The 18,748-nt window shown below is 38.7% G+C and overlaps 1 protein-coding gene across 3 annotated transcripts in view; it reads left to right on the top strand.

Moving 5' to 3' along the window:
• Positions 1 to 18,748, top strand: part of Ssh2 (slingshot protein phosphatase 2) — a 260,142-nt gene that overhangs the window by 110,195 nt on the left and 131,199 nt on the right. For all 3 annotated transcript variants that reach the window (XM_052196435.1, XM_052196430.1, XM_052196429.1), the window contains one exon: positions 7,617 to 7,660. In XM_052196435.1, the coding sequence (XP_052052395.1) occupies positions 7,617 to 7,660 (44 nt within the window). The remainder of the gene's footprint in view (positions 1 to 7,616; positions 7,661 to 18,748) is intronic.

Raw genomic sequence — 18,748 nt, 5'->3', positions numbered from 1 at the left:
TTTTTTTTTCAAGGCAGGGTTTCTCTGTGTAGCCCTGGCTGTCCTGGAACTCACTCTGTAGACCAGGCTGGCCGCAAACTCAGAAATCTGCCTGCCTCTGCCTCCCAGAGTGCTGGGATTACAGACGTGTGCCACCAGCGCCCGGCTTAGAAATAAATGTAATTGCATACTTTCTCCCATTTTTTAAAAATCTATTTTACCCTAATACCTTCAATGTCTTCATATATAGAGTGGTTGTATGGTTGCTTTATATTTTTCCAAGTACACTGAAGGGGAAGCAAATACTTTACTTGCCTAGATCCTAAACATTAAGGGGGAAATTACTGTGTTCGCAGAGCTCAGATTTGAAATATTCCTCTGTCTTGCTCTTTTTGGGCCAGAAGTATTTTCCACTCTCCCACTGCTACCTTAAAGTATAGAAGTTATAAATAAAAATGCAAAGGCTATTATTGTATCATCAGCATGGAAAGAAAAGTATAGCTTTTCTAGCACTTTCCTGCCCATCTTGGATATAAAGTCAGATTCTTGGGTTAAAAACAGCTAATTATAATGGAAAGATAAAACTGAATTCACATACTGGCTTTACTGCTGAGTAGCCTTGTACAAGTCTCATGACGTTGCAGTATACAGTAAATGAAATAACATATGAAATACCTGTCCATACCAGTGCCCAGCAAATGGTAGTTAGCCTATGTAGACATAGATGATTTGAGCTAAAAGTAGGGAAGCATCAAGGATATTTTTTCATATTCTTATTGCAATTATCATTAATAGAAAACTCCTCCGAAGAGATAAAAATAGTTTGTTATTTCTCTTTGGGGGCACTCATTTTAGATGAGGGCAAACATATGGAAATAGTAATAGTTTATAAACATATAAGAGTATAACCTTTGTAATTAACATCAAAGCAAAGCAAATTGAGAATTAGATCTGTCCTGACTGGCAAAAATTGAAAATCAGCAAAAAAAAAAAAAAAAAAAAAAAAAAAATGATGATTCTGTTACAGTGGACTTGGTGGTGCAACTCTTTGAGCTCCTCCCTGGTAGGAATATAAGTCAGCATGACTACTTTGAAAAAATGGCATGTTGTTCTTTTATAAAGTTGAATTTTTTCTTTCTTAAGATTTATTTTATTTATATGAATATACTATAGCTGTCTCCAGACACACTAGAAGAGGGCATCAGATCCCATTACAGATGATTATGAACGTTGCTGGGACTTGAACTCGAGACCTCTAGAAGAATAGTCAAGTCAGTGCTCTTAACCACTGAACCATCTCTCCACTCCCATAAAGCTGAATTCTTATAACTATATAGCTTCACTTGTTGGCGTATATACTGCTGACTTCTACATATAGGCTAGACAAGGGTAGAAGTGTGAATAGCAATGCTATGTTGTCAAAAAACTGGAAACAATCCAATCTAAGAAAAATAAACTTGGAGATAATTGCAAAAGTGAAATCTATGAATTCCTCAATAAAAATACATGAGGTCAATCTATATGTAATAAGTAATTTGTGAAAATTATGTTTTTAAAGAGCAGATGCCCAGCATGTACTAGATCCTAAGTCTGAATCCCACATTCTTAAAAAGCAAACAAATACATATTGGGAAAAATACATATATATTGTAATACAACTTGATGCCATTAAACAGTCAAAGTAAGGATACATTAAGAATATAAAGCTACCCTGAATACCCAAGGCACAAATTGCATAACAAATGACTCCCATGAAGAAGTATGGAGAGGGTCCTGATCCTGGAAAGGATTGATCTAGCATTGGAAGGGAATAAAAAAAAAAAAAGAATATAAAGCTAGGTATATATTGCTATACCTAGCTCGGTATACCGAGGTGGTGGTACATACCTTTAATCCCAGCACTCAGTAGGCAGAGGCAAGCAGATTTCTGCCAGTTTAAGGACAACATGGTCTACAGTGTGAGTTCTAGGAAAGCCAAGACTACAAAGAAACGCTGTCTCAAAAAAACAATCAAAAAATAACAAGTCAATAACAACAAAAAAAGAATATAGGCAGGAGACAGCAAGATATCTCAATAAAGGATTTTACCCCCAAGACTGAGTCCATGATGGTTGGATGTAGTCGCTCATCCAACCTGTGACCTCAGCACTTGGGAGTGGCTGAAATAAGAGGATTTCTATAATTTCAAGGTCAGCAAGTCTATAGACAGACTGAATCTCAATAAAAGTGAAAAGAAAAAGAATGGGTTGATGGATGGGCAGGATAAATAAATAAGGTAATAAGTGAGAAAAATATTTATGGTGAAATCTAAAGAGTGAATACACAGGTTTACTTTAAGGCATATCAACTTTTCTATGTGTTTGAGATATTCTTACAATACAATTGAGTGGAAAATAAGAAAATTATAAGCTTTACCATGATAGTTGCAATATGGAGTAAGACAGAAATGGGAACTAAATAAGAAAGAATACAAGGTATTGGATACTATTCTAGCTCTTAAGTGGAAATGTTCACTTTACTACTTTTCTTCATTACTTAAATATGTTAAAGTATTCTTCATCATATACTATTTCATATGATAAAACTATGAGAGGACTACATCAGAATTTGAGAGATATTTATCAGTAATAATAATGAAGCACTATTTCTTAGATTGTATCCCAAAAAATTAAGCTCTTTGAGCATATTTATATCTGTGATTATATATATGTCCATATATTTGTGTATGCGTGCATGTGTGTGTGTGTGTGTGTGTGTGTGTGTGTGTGTGTGTGTCTGTGTGGGTGTGTGTGCGCACGTATGTGGTGGCCAGATTTGGTCTAGGAATCCTACTATCACTTCTCTACCTTATTTTGAGACTGGGTCCCTTGTTGAACCTGAAGCTTATTGGTTTGCAAGGTCTAAGGATCCACCTACCTCTGCCTCCTGAATGCTGGGATAAAGGGTGTGTGCCACCACATGACCCTTCATTTACATTTTTGTAACCTTTCCGGGTTCTATGAATTAATTCAAAAGATAGTTCTTTTCTATTTTACACCTGTCTTAGGGTTTCCATTGCTAGGAAGAGACACCATGACCAACTCTTATAAAGGCAAACATTTAATTGGGGTTGACTTACAGTTTCAGAGATTCTATCCATTATCATCATGACAGGAAGCACAGCAGCACCCAGGCAGACATGGTGTTGGAGAAAAAGCTCAAAGTTCTGCATCTTGATCTGAAGGCATCCAGGAAGATTGTATTCCAGGCAGCGAGAAGGAGTGTTTGAAAGCCAGTGCCCCACAGTGACATACTTCCTCCAACAAGGCCACACCTACTGTAACAAGGCCACACTTCCTCATAGTGTCACATCCCAGGGGCCAAGCATAGTCATGCCAACACACTTTGTTTCTGAATTTCTAAAGATAATATCTTCTGACTCCTTTCTGCCTGATTGAAAACTATCATTTACCTATTCCTAACCTACCCTGGGAATTAGTTAGGTTACTGTAACATGTAGACCTTCAGAGAGACAAGGGTATTGATGATGGAAAAATGAAGAAAGGTGATAGAATTAATGACACTGAGGATTTTTTTCCTTTTCATTTCCTTCTTAATTTTAATATTTGTTCTAATTACATTAATTGTTCCTGTTGCATGTTCTAAATTGTGATGAATATACTCCCATTAATCCTTTGATTTTTTTTTTTACTTTTATTGAAAATAGAACTTTCTCATACAATATATTTGGATTACAATTTCCCGTCCCTACTCTCAGTTTCTCCCCACTTCCCTTCCTATTTGTATCCACACCCTTTCTGTCTCTTGCTAGAAAATAAGCAGTCATCTAAAAAATAATGATAAAATAGATCAAAAACAAACAAATTGGAATATGACAAAATAACCAAACAAGAAAAAGGACCAAAGAAAAAGCATAAGAAATACATATAGACTGTACCAGGGAGCCGGGAGACTCCACAGCCTTCTATGCATAACCCGCCAGGAGAGAGTGATCTCCCAGCAGCACTTTCACTTCTGAGCGCAGAGGTGAAATCTCCACCTTCTCTCTGAAGGGGACCAGCTAGGAGCACACAGGACCTAAGATCAGTGGAGCAGCTGGGACAGAAGTCTTCCCATGGCTGTTTGCACTAAGAAGCCAGGAAAATCCACAGTCTTCTGTGCATAGCCCTCCAGGAGGGAGAGATCTCCCAGCAGTGCTTTCACTTTTGAGTTCAGAGGAGTAAGAACACAGGCTTACAGCCCACAGGAGGAATAAACTCCAGCCAGAGACAAGAATACCAACTAGTACCAGATGGCTAAAGGCAAGCACAAGAACGCTACCAACAGAAACCAAGGCCACATGGCAACATCAGAACACAGTTCTCCCACCACAACAAGTCCCGGATACTCCAACACACCGGAAAAGTAAGATTTGGATTAAAATTGTATTTCATGATGCTGATAGAGAGCTTCAAGAAAGACTAAACAACTCCCTTAAAGAAATACAGGAGAACATCAGTCAACAGGTAAAAGCCCTTAAAGAGGAAACACAAAAATCCCTTAAATTACAGGAGATCATGGGTCAACAGGGAAAAGCCCTTAAAGAAGAAATGCAAAAATCCATTAAAGAATTACAGGAAAACACAATCAATCAAGTGAAGGAAATGAACAAAACCATCCAGGATCTAAAAATGGAAGTAGAAACAATAAAGAAATCACAAAATGAGTCATCTCTAGAGATAGAAAACCTTGGAAAGAATTCAGGAGTCATAGATGCAAGCATCAACAACAGAATACAAGAGATAGAAGAAAGAACCTCAGGTGCTGAAGATACCATAGAAAACATTGACTCAACAGCCAAAGAAAATGCAAAATGCATAAAGCTGATAACCCAAACATCCAGGAACTCCAGGACACAATGAGAAGACCAAACCTAAGGGTTGGTTATAGGTATAGACGAGAGCGAGGATTTAGATCTTAAAGGCCTAGTAAATATCTTCAACAAAATTATAGAAGAAAACTTCCCTAACCTAGAGAAAGAGATGTCTGTGAACTTATAAGAAGCCTTCAGAACTCCAAACAGACTGGAACAGAAAGTCCTCCCGACACATAATAATCAAAACACCAAATTCACTAAATAAAGAATATTAAAAGCAGTAAGGGAAAAAGGGGCAAGCAACTTATAAAGGCAGACCTATCAGAATCACACCAGACTTCTCACCAGAGATGATGAAAGTTAGAAGATCCTGGGCAGACCTCATACAGACTCTAAGAGAACACAAATGTCAGCCCAGGGGCTACTATATCCAGCAAAACTCTCAATCATCATAGATGGAGAAACCAAGATATTCCATGATAAAACCAAATTTACACAATATCTGTCCACAAATCCAGCCCTACAAAGGATAATAGATGGAAAATGCCAACACAAGGAGGGAAACTATACCCTAGAAAAATCAAGAAAGTAATCTTCTTCCAACAAACCCAAAAGAAGATACCCACACGAACATAAAAATAACATCAAAATTAAAAGGAAGTAACAATCACTATTTCGTAATATCTCTTAACAACAATGGGCTCAATTCCCCAATATAAAGACATAGACTAACGAAATATTTCTCATGTACATCTTCAATTTTAGCAGAAAATGTTTGTAATTCCCTTTTAATTAATTTAGTAATGTTTTTTTATGTCTACCATTTTATCTGCATTATTTTTCATGATAATCTTCAATTTTAATATGTCTTTCTATATATTTCCTCTGTTTTATCAGAAATGTCTTCAATGTAAATTTTTTGATTTTTATCAGAAATGTTTTTAATTCTACCTTCAATTAATTTAGAATGAGTTTTTATATCTACCATTTTTATGTAAAATTTTCCATGAAATAGTCAATTTTAACATGTTTGTCTATTTATTTCTTGAATTTTACCAGAAATATTTTCCATGTAAATCTTCAATGTTATCTGAAAATATTTATAATTCTGCCTTCAATCAACTTAGAATTATCTTTATGCCTTTCATTTTACCTATATAATTTCCATGATAATCTTTAATTTTAACATGTTTTTCTATATATTTCTTCAGTTTTATCAGAAATATTTTCCATGTAAATCTTCAAGTTTATCAGAAAATGTTTATAATTCTACTTTCAATCAACATCAACTTAGGAATACTTTTTTACCTATCATTATTATATCTATATAAAATTTTCCATGATAATCATCAATTCTAACATGTTTTTCTACATTTTTCTCCAATTTTATCAGAAATATTTTCCACCTAAATCTTCAAGTCTATCATAAAATGTTTCTATCCCATATTTTAATTCATTTAGCAATTTTATACTTGTCTACCACTTTACTCCTTAATTTTCTATGAAAATTGTCAATTTTAACGTGTTTATCTGAAATATTTTCCATGTAAATCTTTAATTTTATCATAAAGTGTTTTTATTTCCCTTTACTTCCCTTTTCAATAAATAAAAAAAATTAAAAAAGAAAAAGAAAGGATCCCCTACGGAGGTAAAACATCAAAAAAAAAAGAAAAAGAAAAAAGAAATCTATATAGATTTGCATAAATACACACATTTGCACATGTAGGAATCCCATACACACCCAAAACAAGAAGCCATAATATATATGCAAAGGAGCTGCAATAAAAAATCTGCAACTTAACATTATGAGTCATAGAACCTCCAAAGATGTGGTTGAGTTTGGTTTTGTGTTAGCCATCTACTGCTAGACTAAGGCCTACAAGTAAGAGTAATTTGTTTCTCAATGAGACTCCCTTGGAGAAAATTAAATTTTATTTCCAAGTAGCTACCAATTGTAGATAATTTCTGTGTTAGGGATGGAGGCATGTGTCTGCCTTTCAGCTCTAGGACTTCATCTAGTGCGACCCTTGGAGGTCCTATGCAAAACTGCCTCACTCTCTATGAGTTCATCTGCCTGGCATTTAAAAGGCCTTGATTCCTTGGTCTTTTCCATCCCCTTTAAGAAATTCGTAAGGCCAGGCATGGTGGAGTTCATCTTTAATCCCAGCACTCAGGATGCAGAGGCAGGCAGATTTCTGTGAGTTCAAGCTAGCCTGGTCTACAGAGCAAGTTCCAGGACAGTCAGGGCTACACAGAGAAGCCCTGTCTCAAGAAAACAAAACAAAGTAAAAACAACAACAAAAAGCAAATGTACTTAATGCATAATACATAGTGTCTGGCACATTGTACATGCTCAGGAAGTGGGCATCCATTATGTTGATGACTCTGGTGATTTCCTTGCATGAGCACTTGGAAGGGTTGTTAATTACTTACGTTGTTCTTTGTGGATCAGAATCATAGGTCATTTTGGTAATGTTTGGTGGTGTTAATGAGAACTAATTTTAAAGTAGCATAATAATACAGAATATATTTGGTTGGTTTTCAGAGGAAATTGTTTTAATAAGTAGCACTTTTGTTTTCAGTGAAATTTGTAAACTATTGCAGATATTTCTTCTAGAAATAAATTTTAGTGTTATCTGTCTCATTACAAATAATCTTTTATGAAGAAAATTTAGTTTAAACACAGATCAATGTGAATGACCTATTTCTGACTAAAAGGCTTATTAGTAAAATTCCATTTGTTAGGAGACCATTTTAATTTTTTTAATCTCTGTTTATACAGGAGGCTGACAGTGGGGAGGAGGAATGCCGGTCACAGCCCAGAAGGTAGGTTTGTTCGTTTTGACCTATGGCATCTATGTAGTTATATTTTTTTCTAAATCTTTTTTAGGCTTGCTGGACTAGTTTGTTTCTGTTTTATAAGATGCTCCATTGATACTAAAAAAAGGAAATACTGCCTGGTATAGCGTCCCCTACCTATAAATCTCTGCACTTGAGAGGCTGAAACAAACCTTGTCTCAAAGCGAACAAACAGGGATGGAGAGCCTATGCCACATAGGGAAGCCCTGTCTGGAAAGTTCTAGCCATTTAAGTATTAACCAAACTTATGTCCTCTGAAGTCAACCAAATTATGAGCAATTATGAGGGCTCTATACAATGGTTATACCGCCAAGATATAAGTGTCACTGTTAGGAATAGCTTACTGTGCTAGTCATTGTTATGGTTCATACATAATATTATAGCTGGATAGGATTCCTGACTGCTTTACTTCCTTGGCATCTCACATAGCACCTTTCGTACTATGAATGCTAGTCTCCTTAAGAAGGCAGATTTTTGTGTTACATCCAACTCAATTCCTCCAAGTCATGTTTTGGGACTTACCTTCAACTTCTGGGGACAAGCAAGAGCAACAGCAATAGCCTATATTGTTTTGGGGGTCTCTTGAACTCTCCTAACCAGCAACTTGAAATGAAATTTCTCAAGCCTGATATTAGGGGTTTGGTTAGATAGTCTATGGCTCTTGGAGAGAGCATTATCACCCTAAATAGCATAACTTCATTTAAACTATATACTTCATTTATTACATTCCATCTTCTGGTGCCTTTAGTCCCAGATGTATTTCTGCTTGCAAATAAATCCCTTCTCTATCTTAGCTTCTGTTGAAGTCCATAAACATATTAACATTCAAATTAGTCTGACTGCCACACTCCTTGTAGTGTCTTCTAAACATTTTATATATATCAGATATATACACATACATATATAATTTATATATGTATGTGCATATATATGATTGATATATATATATGTATATATATTATATATATGCAGGGTAAGAACTTATCTTGAAGGGCTAAAAATAATGGAATTGCTCAGTGGTTAAGAGTTTATACTGCTCTTCCAAAGCATCCAAGTTAGATCCTAGCACCTATGTAAGGCAGCATATAACCACCCCTAACTCCAGATCCAGTCCAGTGCCCTCTTCTGGACCATGAGCACCTACATGCTATACATACTGATCCATAGATATACATATATACACATAATTTAAAATATCTTTTCTTCAAGAGTTAATCTTTAAGTTATATTTCCTTTTTGCATTTTACTATAATCAGTCAAAAGGACTCAAGCCATATCTTCAATATTTTGTGTAGACACCCACTACACTCTTCACAGCTTCAAGGACTGACCTAACTGGGGTGATGAAGGAATGAAGAAAGGACAGACACACATACAGAAAAGCTAAGGGAGATCAAGTGGTCTGTGCTCTCTCTAATGGATGATGGCAACTGCAGCAGCCATCTGGAAGCTCAGAATGTTTGTTTCATGTATCTGAATCAAGGAGCAGGTTCATTGTATACAGCTAAACAAGTAGGCAGGTTTAGCTAATGTCAGCAGGAAGTCTCTGTAGAGGTGCAGTCTCGTGATGCAGTCATCCTTGAGTATATGGCTGTTGACAGATTCTGCACGTACTGTCAGCATTTGCACTCAGACCACTAGAGGAAGCCTCCATTATTTGTCTTTGTTTTAATCGCTGAGGTCCTTGACATAGCTGTGCGCATGTCAACAACACTCATTAACTCAGACTTCATCTTTTCCTTACTCAATCACTCAGGGCTTCCTCTACTCCCCAGAGAAATTAGCTAAAAATCCAATTTCATGATTTACAAGTCCCACCTTCCATAAAACACTAGAACATAATTCTTTTCCATAATTATTTGAGCCAGGTTTCTTTGCCACTTGATAGTAAGTACCATTTTTTTATTGTTATTAATGGTCCTTATTCTATCTAGGGCCTTAACAGAATAATCTTTTCTATCCACATATCTACTAATATTCTGTTCAGAAGTTATTAGTATAATCTCAAGCAGAAATATTCTCTTTTATGCTTTCCTTTCCCACTACTCTTGCTAACTTCTAATGACTGTTATTCTACTCTATTTCTATGAGGTCTTTTTTAGCTTCAATATATGTGAGAAATACAGTATCTGTCTTTCTATGTGATTACACTCACTTGAAGTCCTTAGAGTAATCAAATCCATAATATCAAAAAGGAGAATAATGATTATGAGAAGTTGGAAGTGGGGGATACCATAGGAAATTATCATTTAATGTGTGATAGAATTAGATTTGGAAAATGAAAAGCATTCTGGAATAGATAATGATAAGAGCTGCACAGCCTACGTGTGGATGTATTGAATACCAATGAATGTGTACCTCTAAAGAGCTGAACTGATAAACTTACTTCATAAAGATTTTTTGTTTTGTTTTGTTTTCAAGACAGGGTTTCTCTGTGCAGCCCTGGCTGTTCTGGAACTCACTCTGTAGACCAGGCTACCCTCGAACTCAGAAATCCACCTGCCTCTGCCTCCCAGCTGTCATAAAGATCTTATGAGAATTAAGAAACAATGCACTTATGCCACACTAGCTCATTTTATGATATTTAAATTCTGACAAGATTGTCTTTCTCACAGGAGATGTGTGTGTGTGTGTGTGTGTGTGTGTGTGTGTGTGTGTGTGTGTGTGTACATATATATATAGTTATCACAGTAAATCAGTTTGTTCCATATTACCATCTTTTTGGTGAAAATAAATAAAAGCCAGTATCATTTTGCATATTTATAAACTCTGACTGGACAATAGCCAGAAACATAACTCTAAAGCTAAACTATGTACAGTGATAACTTTCAGCCATTTAGCCTGTAGATAGTTGTTTCATGTGTGTCAACCTAATAAATTATAAGATAAATAAAAATAATAATACATTTTTGAAAAATCCTTTGCAAGCTTGAAACAGTTTGTTCAAGATTTATTTTATTTTATCTTATTTATTTCTTTTATGTGCATGGGCGTTTAGTCTGTATGTATAACTGTGCACCACATGGATGCCTGTTGCCCTTTGATGCCCTGGAACTGGAGTTACCAATGTTTATGAGACAACATGTGGATTCTGAGAATTAGGCTCTGGTTGTCTGAAAAAGTAGCCAGCACTATTAACTGCTAAGTTCTCTCTCTAGCCCCACTCCCCCCTTTGAAACATGTTTTTTTTTATGCAGTTCTAGCTGTATTGAAATTCCATATATAGACCACAATAGTCTCAAACTCACAGAAATGCTCTTATCTCTCGCTCCTGAGTACTGAGATTAGAGGAATGAAGTACCATGCCAGGTGTGAAACACTTATTTTTTTCAAGACAGGATTTCTCTGTGTAAGCCAGACTGCCCTGGGACTTGCTTTGTAGACCAAGTTGGCCTTGAATTCAGAGGTCCACCTGTTTCTACCTCCCAAGTGCTGGGATTAAAAAGTATGTGCCTTTTTTTAAAGTCAAATAACAATAAAGGAAATAAACTATTAATTTAGGAAATAAATCTTTTAATTGTATAAAATTCTTATATCCTTCTGATAACAGCTCCAGTTAAGAATTATATGAAGTAAGGGACAACCTTAAAGAAATTGTCTTGGAGTCACTACATCAATTCGATTTTAAAAGCTAGAGAAATTGTCCTTTAAAAAAGAAAACAAATGAAGCTATATATAGTAGTGTATGCCTTTACTCCCACCATTCATGAAGCAGAGGAGAGGCAGGTAAATTTCTATGAATATGAGGCCTGGGCTAGCTGTGATTATATAGCAAGACTTGTCAAAAAGAAAAAAGCTTTCTCTCTGAGTGTGTGTGTGTGTGTGTGTGTGTGTGTGTGTGTGTGTGTGTTTGTGTTCTGCTGCTCTGCTCTGCTCTAGACAGCTTTTTCTTGCTGTCGTAAAGACTCTTGAAACAGCTCTCTGCTAGTAAAAATTCTAAAAGGTTCTATTGATAGCTCATGGGTTTTCTGACCAAAGTCAGAAAAGCTGCTATAAAAAAATTCTTGGGCTTCCCACCACCATTTGCACCAGGGAGCCAGGCAGCTCCACAGCCTTCAGTGCACAGCCTGCCAGGAGAGAGGGATCTCCCAGCAGTGCTTTTACTTATGCGCACAGAGGTGAGATCTCCGCCTTCTCTCTGAGGGGAACAGTTAGGAGCGAGCAGGGCATATGATCAGTGGAGCAGCTGGGACGGAACTCTTCCAGCCGCCATTTGCACAGGGGAGTCAAGCAGCCCCACAGCCTTCTGTGCACAGACCCTGCCAGAGGAGAGTTGGTCTCTCAGGAGTATGGACACAGGCTTACAAGCCCAGAGGAGGGACAAGCTCCAGACTTCAGCCAGAGACACAAGGCCAACTAACACCAGAGATAACCAGATGGCGAAAGGCAAGCACAAGGAACCCTACCAACAGAAACCAAGGCTATTTGGCAATATCAGAACCTAGTTCTCCCACCACAGCAAGTCTAGGATACCTCAACACACTGAAAAAGCAAGAGTTGGATTTAAAATCATGTCTCATGATGCTGATAGAGGGCTTCAAGAAGGACTTAAATAACTCCCTTAAAGAAATACAGGAGATCATGGGTCAACAGGTAAAATCCCTTAAAGACGAAACACAAAAATCCCTTAAAGAAATACAGGATAACATGGGTCAACAGGCAGAAACCCTTAAAGAGGAAACACAAAAATCCGTTAAAGAATTACAGGAAAACACAAACAATCAAGTGAAGGAACTGAACAAAACCATCCAGGATCCAAAAGTGGAAGTAGAAACAATAAAGAAATCACAAAGTGAGACATCTCTGGAGATAAAAAATCTTGGAAAGAATTCAGGAGTCATAGATGCAAGCATCAACAACAGAATACAAGAGATAGAAGAAAGAACCTCAGGTGCTGAAGATACCATAGGAAACATTGACTCAACAGTCAAAGAAAATGCAAAATGCATAAAGCTTGTAACCCAAAACATCCAGGAAATGCAGGACACAATGAGAAGACCAAACCTAAGGATTATAGGTATAGAAGAGAGCAAAGATTTCCAACTTAAAGGGCCAGTTAATATCTTCAACAAAATTATAGAAAATTTCCCTAACCTACAGAAAGAGATGCCCATGAACATACAAAATGCCTATAGGACTCCAAACAGACTGGACCAGAACAGAAAGTCCTTCTGGCACATAATAATCAAAACACCAAATGCACTAAACAAAGAATATTAAAAGTAGTAAGGGAGGGGGCGGCGGCGGCGGCGGTAGCAGTGGCTGCTCCAGCTGAAGGGCCATCAGCAGTGGAACCAAGGCGACACAGGGTCCAGTTAGGCCCTGCGCCCACGACCACTGACCTTCGCTGACCAGCCGGGCGGCAAGCAACTGCGGTTCTGCGGAGCCTTTCGCTGCACGGAAGCCACTTCAGAACTCGGCTGCCCGCCAGTCAGGAGAGACTCACCGCCATCTTGATCCCGGGCTCCAGAGATCGGTCAGACTGAGGTACACAAACATAATCCTAGGCCCAACACCGCAGGGGTCTGAGCCAGACGGGCGTTGGCCTGCACCCAGGCCCTGGGCTGTTCGAGTGGCCATCGGGGCGCCAACCCAGCCAGGAGTTTTTTTTTTTTTTTTTGCCCCGGCCGGTGCACGCGCCGCCATTTTGCCTACAGGAGCCAGAGTGCTCGGGAGGGCAGAGACTGCTAACAAGCGTAGCCTGAGGCTAACAAAACGGGGGTCTAGGCCCCAAAAGGCACAGGACTGACCCCAAGAACTGGGCGGCTTGGTGGGCCATCTGTGTGTCAACCAGCCCAGGAGGTTATTAGCACAACAGACTCTCCCGGTGCTTTCGCGGAGCGCGGACGCGCACGCCCGCCATCCGGGTCACCTGGTGGACCCAAATAACAGACATAGCCCTAGGGGAACTTTGCTCGGACCTTGGCCTCCCAGGCGTTTGCCTGGACTCAGGGCCCAGGCGACAAGGCTAACCTAGTGTGCGCCAGCCCGGTTGGGGAAATCGGCTGCCCAGCGGAGTGAGCGGAGCACAGGGGAGGTCACAGCAACATTCACCTTCGGAGCTCCCTGGGGGTGCACACGGGTTCCACCTGGTCCACAGACACAATCTGGGGCAAGGCCTCAGGCAGAAGCCCCCAGCTCAACTCTCTCCGCTTCAGATCAGCCTGGGTGGCCGCCACATCTCCAGGTCCCTCAAGAGGCTAGTGGGGGCTTCCGGGCGGCCAGCTGGGAGAAGTCGGTGTGCTCCAATAAATCCTGCGGGCCCCAGCGGGAGCCTTCATGTGCCTGCTTCGGGATCTGAACAGCCTGGACAACAGCACCCTGTCTATAGGCAGTGCAGAGTGTAAGCTGTGCACCAGAGGCCAACGGGGAAGGGGCAGCTTGAACTGGTGAGTCCAGCACTGACAAGACCAAGTAACACCAGTGAGAGCTAGATGGCAAAAGGCAAACGCAGAAACGTCACTAACAGAAATCAAGGCAATATGGCAACATCTGAACCAAATTCTCCTCTACCAGCAAGTCCTGGATACCCCATCACACCAGTAAAACAAGATTTGGATTTAAAATCACTGGTCATGATGCTGGTACAGGAACACATGAAGGACATTGAGGAGAAAATGGATCAAAAGTTAGAAGCCCTTGTAAGGGAAACACAAAAATCATTGAAAGAAATCCAGGAGAATACAAAAGCCAACAAGGAGGAAATGCAAAAAACACTTAAAGAAATACAGGAGAACTTTGCTCAACAGGCTGAGGTCATGAAAGACGAAACACAAAAATCTCTTAAAGAAATACAGGAGAACTTTGGTCAACAGGCTGAGCTCATGAAAGAGGAAACACAAAAATCTCTTAAAGAATTACAGGAAAACACAAACATGCAAGGGAAGGAGCTAAGCAAAACCATCCAGGATCTAAAATCAGAAGTAGAAACAACTAAGAAAACTCAAAGGGAGACAACTTTGGAGATAGAAAGCCTTGGGAAGAAATCAGGGGACAGAGAGGCAAATATCAACAACAGAATACAAGAGATAGAAGAAAGAATCTCAGATGCTGAAGATTCCATAGAAACCATGGACTCAACAGTTAAAGAAAATGCAAAGTGCAAAAAGCTTGTAACCCAAAATATCCAGGAAATCCAGGACACAATGAGAAGACCAAACCTAAGGATTATAGGCATAGATGAGAGTGAAGATTTACAACTTAAAGGGCCAGCAAATATCTTCAATAAAATTATGGAAGAAAACTTCCCTAACCTAAAGAGAGAGATGCCCATGAATATACAAGAAGCCTACAGAACTCCAAACAGACTGGACCAGAACAGAAATACTTCCCGTCACATAATAATCAAAACACCAAATGTTCTAAACAAAGAAAGAATACTAAAGGCAGTAAGAGAAAAAGGCCAAGTAACATATAAAGGAAGACCTATCAGAATCACAGCAGACTTTTCACCTGAGACTATGAAGGCTAGAAGGTCCTGGGCAGATCTCATGCAGACTCTAAGAGAACACAAATGCCAACCAAAACTACTATATCCAGCAAAACTCTCAATCACCATAGATGGAGAAACTAAGATATTTCACGACAAAACCAAGTTCACCCAATATCTATCCACAAACCCAGCCCTAAAAAGGATAATAGGAGGACAACACCAATACAAGGAGGGAAACTCCACCCTGAAAAAAGCAAGATAGTAACCTTTCATCAAACCCAAATAAGTTAAGCAATCAAATTTAAAAAATAACGTCAAAAATGATAGGAAGTAACAATCACTATTCCTTAATATCTCTTAACATCAATGGACTCAATGCCCCAATAAAAAGACACAGACTAACTGACTGGATACGTAAACAGGACCCTACATTTTGCTGCTTACAGGAAACACACCTCAGGGTCAAAGACAAACACTACCTTAGAGTAAAAGGCTGGAAGACAATTTTACAAGCAAATGGTCTCAGGAAACAAGCTGGAGTAGCCATTTTAATATCAGATAAAATTGACTTTCAACCCAAAGTCATCAAAAGAGACTCTGAGGGACACTTCTTGCTGGTCAAAGGAAAAATACAACAAGAAGAACTCTCAATCCTGAACATCTATGCTCCAAATGCAAGGGCACCCTCTTTCATAAAAGAAACTTTATTAAAACTCAAAGCACACATTGCACCTAACACAATAATTGTGGGTGACTTCAACACTGCACTTTCCTCAATGGACCGATCAGGAAAACAGAAACTAAACAAGGACACAATGAAACTAATTGAAGCTTTGGACCAATTAGATTTAACTGATATATATAGAACATTCTATCCTAAAACAAAAGAATATACCTTTTTTTCAGCACCTCATGGTACCTTCTCCAAAATCGACCATATAATTGGTCACAAGACAGACCTCAACAAATATAAAAAGATAGAACTAATCCCATGCCTCCTATCTGATCACTATGGAATAAAAGTGGTCTTCAATAGCAACAGAAACAACAGAAAACCCACAAACACATGGAGATTGAACAATACTCTACTCAATGACACCTTGGTCAAGGAAGAAATAAAGAAAGAAATTAAAGACTTTTTAGAACACAATGAAAATGAAAACACAACATACCCAAATCTATGGGACACAATGAAAGCAGTGCTAAGAGGAAAACTCATAGCCCTGAGTGCCTCCAAAAAGAAAATGGAGAGAGCATACATTACCAACTTAATGACACACCTGAAAGCCCTAGAACAAAAAGAAGCTATTTCACCCAGGAGGAGTAGAAGGCAGGAAATCATCAAACTCAGGACCGAAATCAATCAAGTAGAAACAAAGAGAACCATACAAAAAATCAACAAAACTAGGAGCTGGTTCTTTGAGAAAATCAACAAGATAGATAAACCCTTAGCCAGACTGACCAAAGGGCACAGAGAAAGTATCCAAATTAACAAACTTAGAAATGAAAAGGGAGACATAACAACGGAAACTGAGGAAATCCAAAAAATCATCAGATCCTACTACAAGAGCCTGTACTCAACACAACTGGAGAATCTGGAGGAAATGGACAATTTCCTTGACAGATACCAAATACCAAAATTAAATCAGGACCAACTAGACCATCTAAACAGTCCCATAAAGCCTAAAGAAATAGAAGGAGTCATAGAAAGTCTTCCAACCAAAAAAAGCACAGGACCAGATGGTTTCAGTGCAGAATTCTACCAGACCTTCAAAGAAGAGTTAACACCAATACTCTTCAAACTATTCCACAAAATAGAAACAGAAGGAACACTACCCAATTCCTTCTACGAAGCCACAATTACGCTGATACCAAAGCCACACAAAGATCCAACAAAGAAAGAGAACTTCAGACCAATTTCCCTTATGAACATTGATGCAAAAATACTCAACAAAATTCTTGCCAACCGAATCCAAGAACACATCAAAACGATCATCCACCATGATCAAGTAGGCTTTATCCCGGGAATGCAGGGTTGGTTCAATATACGGAAATCCATCAATACAATCCACTACATAAACAAACTCAAAGAACAAAACCACATGGTCATTTCATTGGATGCTGAAAAAGCATTTGACAAAATTCAGCATCCTTTCATGCTTAAAGTCTTGGAGAGAACAGGAATTCAAGGCCCATACCTAAACATAGTAAAAGCAATATACAGCAAACCGGTAGCCAGCATCAAACTAAACGGAGAGAAACTTGAAGCAATCCCACTGAAATCAGGGACCAGACAAGGCTGCCCCCTTTCTCCTTATCTTTTCAATATTGTACTTGAGGTACTAGCTCGGGCAATTCGACAACATAAGGAGGTCAAAGGGATACAAATTGGAAAGGAAGAAGTCAAACTATCATTATTTGCAGACGACATGATCGTCTACCTAAGTGACCCAAAGAACTCCACTAGAGAGCTCCTACAGCTGATAAACAACTTCAGCAAAGTGGCAGGTTATAAAATCAACTCAAGCAAATCAGTGGCCTTCCTATACTCAAAGGATAAGCAGGCTGAGAAAGAAATTAGGGAAATGACCCCCTTCACAATAGCCACAAACAGTATAAAGTATCTTGGGGTGACTCTTACCAAACATGCGAAAGATCTGTATGACAAGAACTTCAAGACTCTGAAGAAGGAAATGGAAGAAGACCTCAAAAAATGGGAAAACCTCCCATGCTCATGGATCGGTAGAATCAATATAGTTAAAATGGCCATTTTGCCTAAAGCACTATACAGATTCAATGCAATACCCATCAAAATCCCAACTCAATTCTTCACAGAGTTAGAAAGAGCAATTATCAAATTCATCTGGAACAACAAAAAACCCAGGATAGCTAAAACTATTCTCAGCAACAAAAGAAAATCTGGGGGAATCAGTATCCCTGACCTCAAGCAATACTACAGAGCAATAGTGTTAAAAACTGCATGGTATTGGTACAGTGACAGGCAGGAGGATCAATGGAACAGGATTGAAGATCCAGAAATGAACCCACACACCTATGGCCACTTGATCCTCGACAAAGAGGCTGAAAACATCCAATGGAAAAAAGATAGCCTTTTCAACAAATGGTGCTGGTTCAACTGGAGGTCAGCATGCAGAAGAATGCGAATTGATCCATCCTTGTCTCCTTGTACTAAGCTCAAATCCAAATGGATCAAGGACCTCCACATAAAGCCAGACACTCTGATGCTAATAGAAAAGAAACTGGGGAAGACCCTTGAGGACATCGGTACAGGGAGAAAGTTTCTGAACAGAACACCAATAGCGTATGCTCTAAGAGCAAGAATTGACAAATGGGACCTCATAAGGTTACAGAGTTTCTGTAAGGCAAAGGACACCATCAAGAGGACAGATCGGCAACCAACAAATTGGGAAAAGATCTTCACCAATCCTACATCAGATAGAGGGCTAATATCCAATATATATAAAGAACTCAAGAAGTTAGACTCCAGAAAACCGAACAACCCTATTAAAAAATGGGGTACAGAGTTAAACAAAGAATTCTCACCTGAAGAACTTCGGATGGCGGAGAAGCATCTTAAAAAATGCTCCACTTCATTAGTCATT

Source organism: Apodemus sylvaticus, chromosome 10 (assembly GCF_947179515.1).
Source record: "Apodemus sylvaticus chromosome 10, mApoSyl1.1, whole genome shotgun sequence".
Taxonomy (NCBI): Eukaryota; Metazoa; Chordata; class Mammalia; order Rodentia; family Muridae; genus Apodemus; species Apodemus sylvaticus.
The sequence above is the reverse complement of the archived record's forward strand: the minus strand, read 5'-3'. Positions and strand labels throughout refer to the sequence as shown.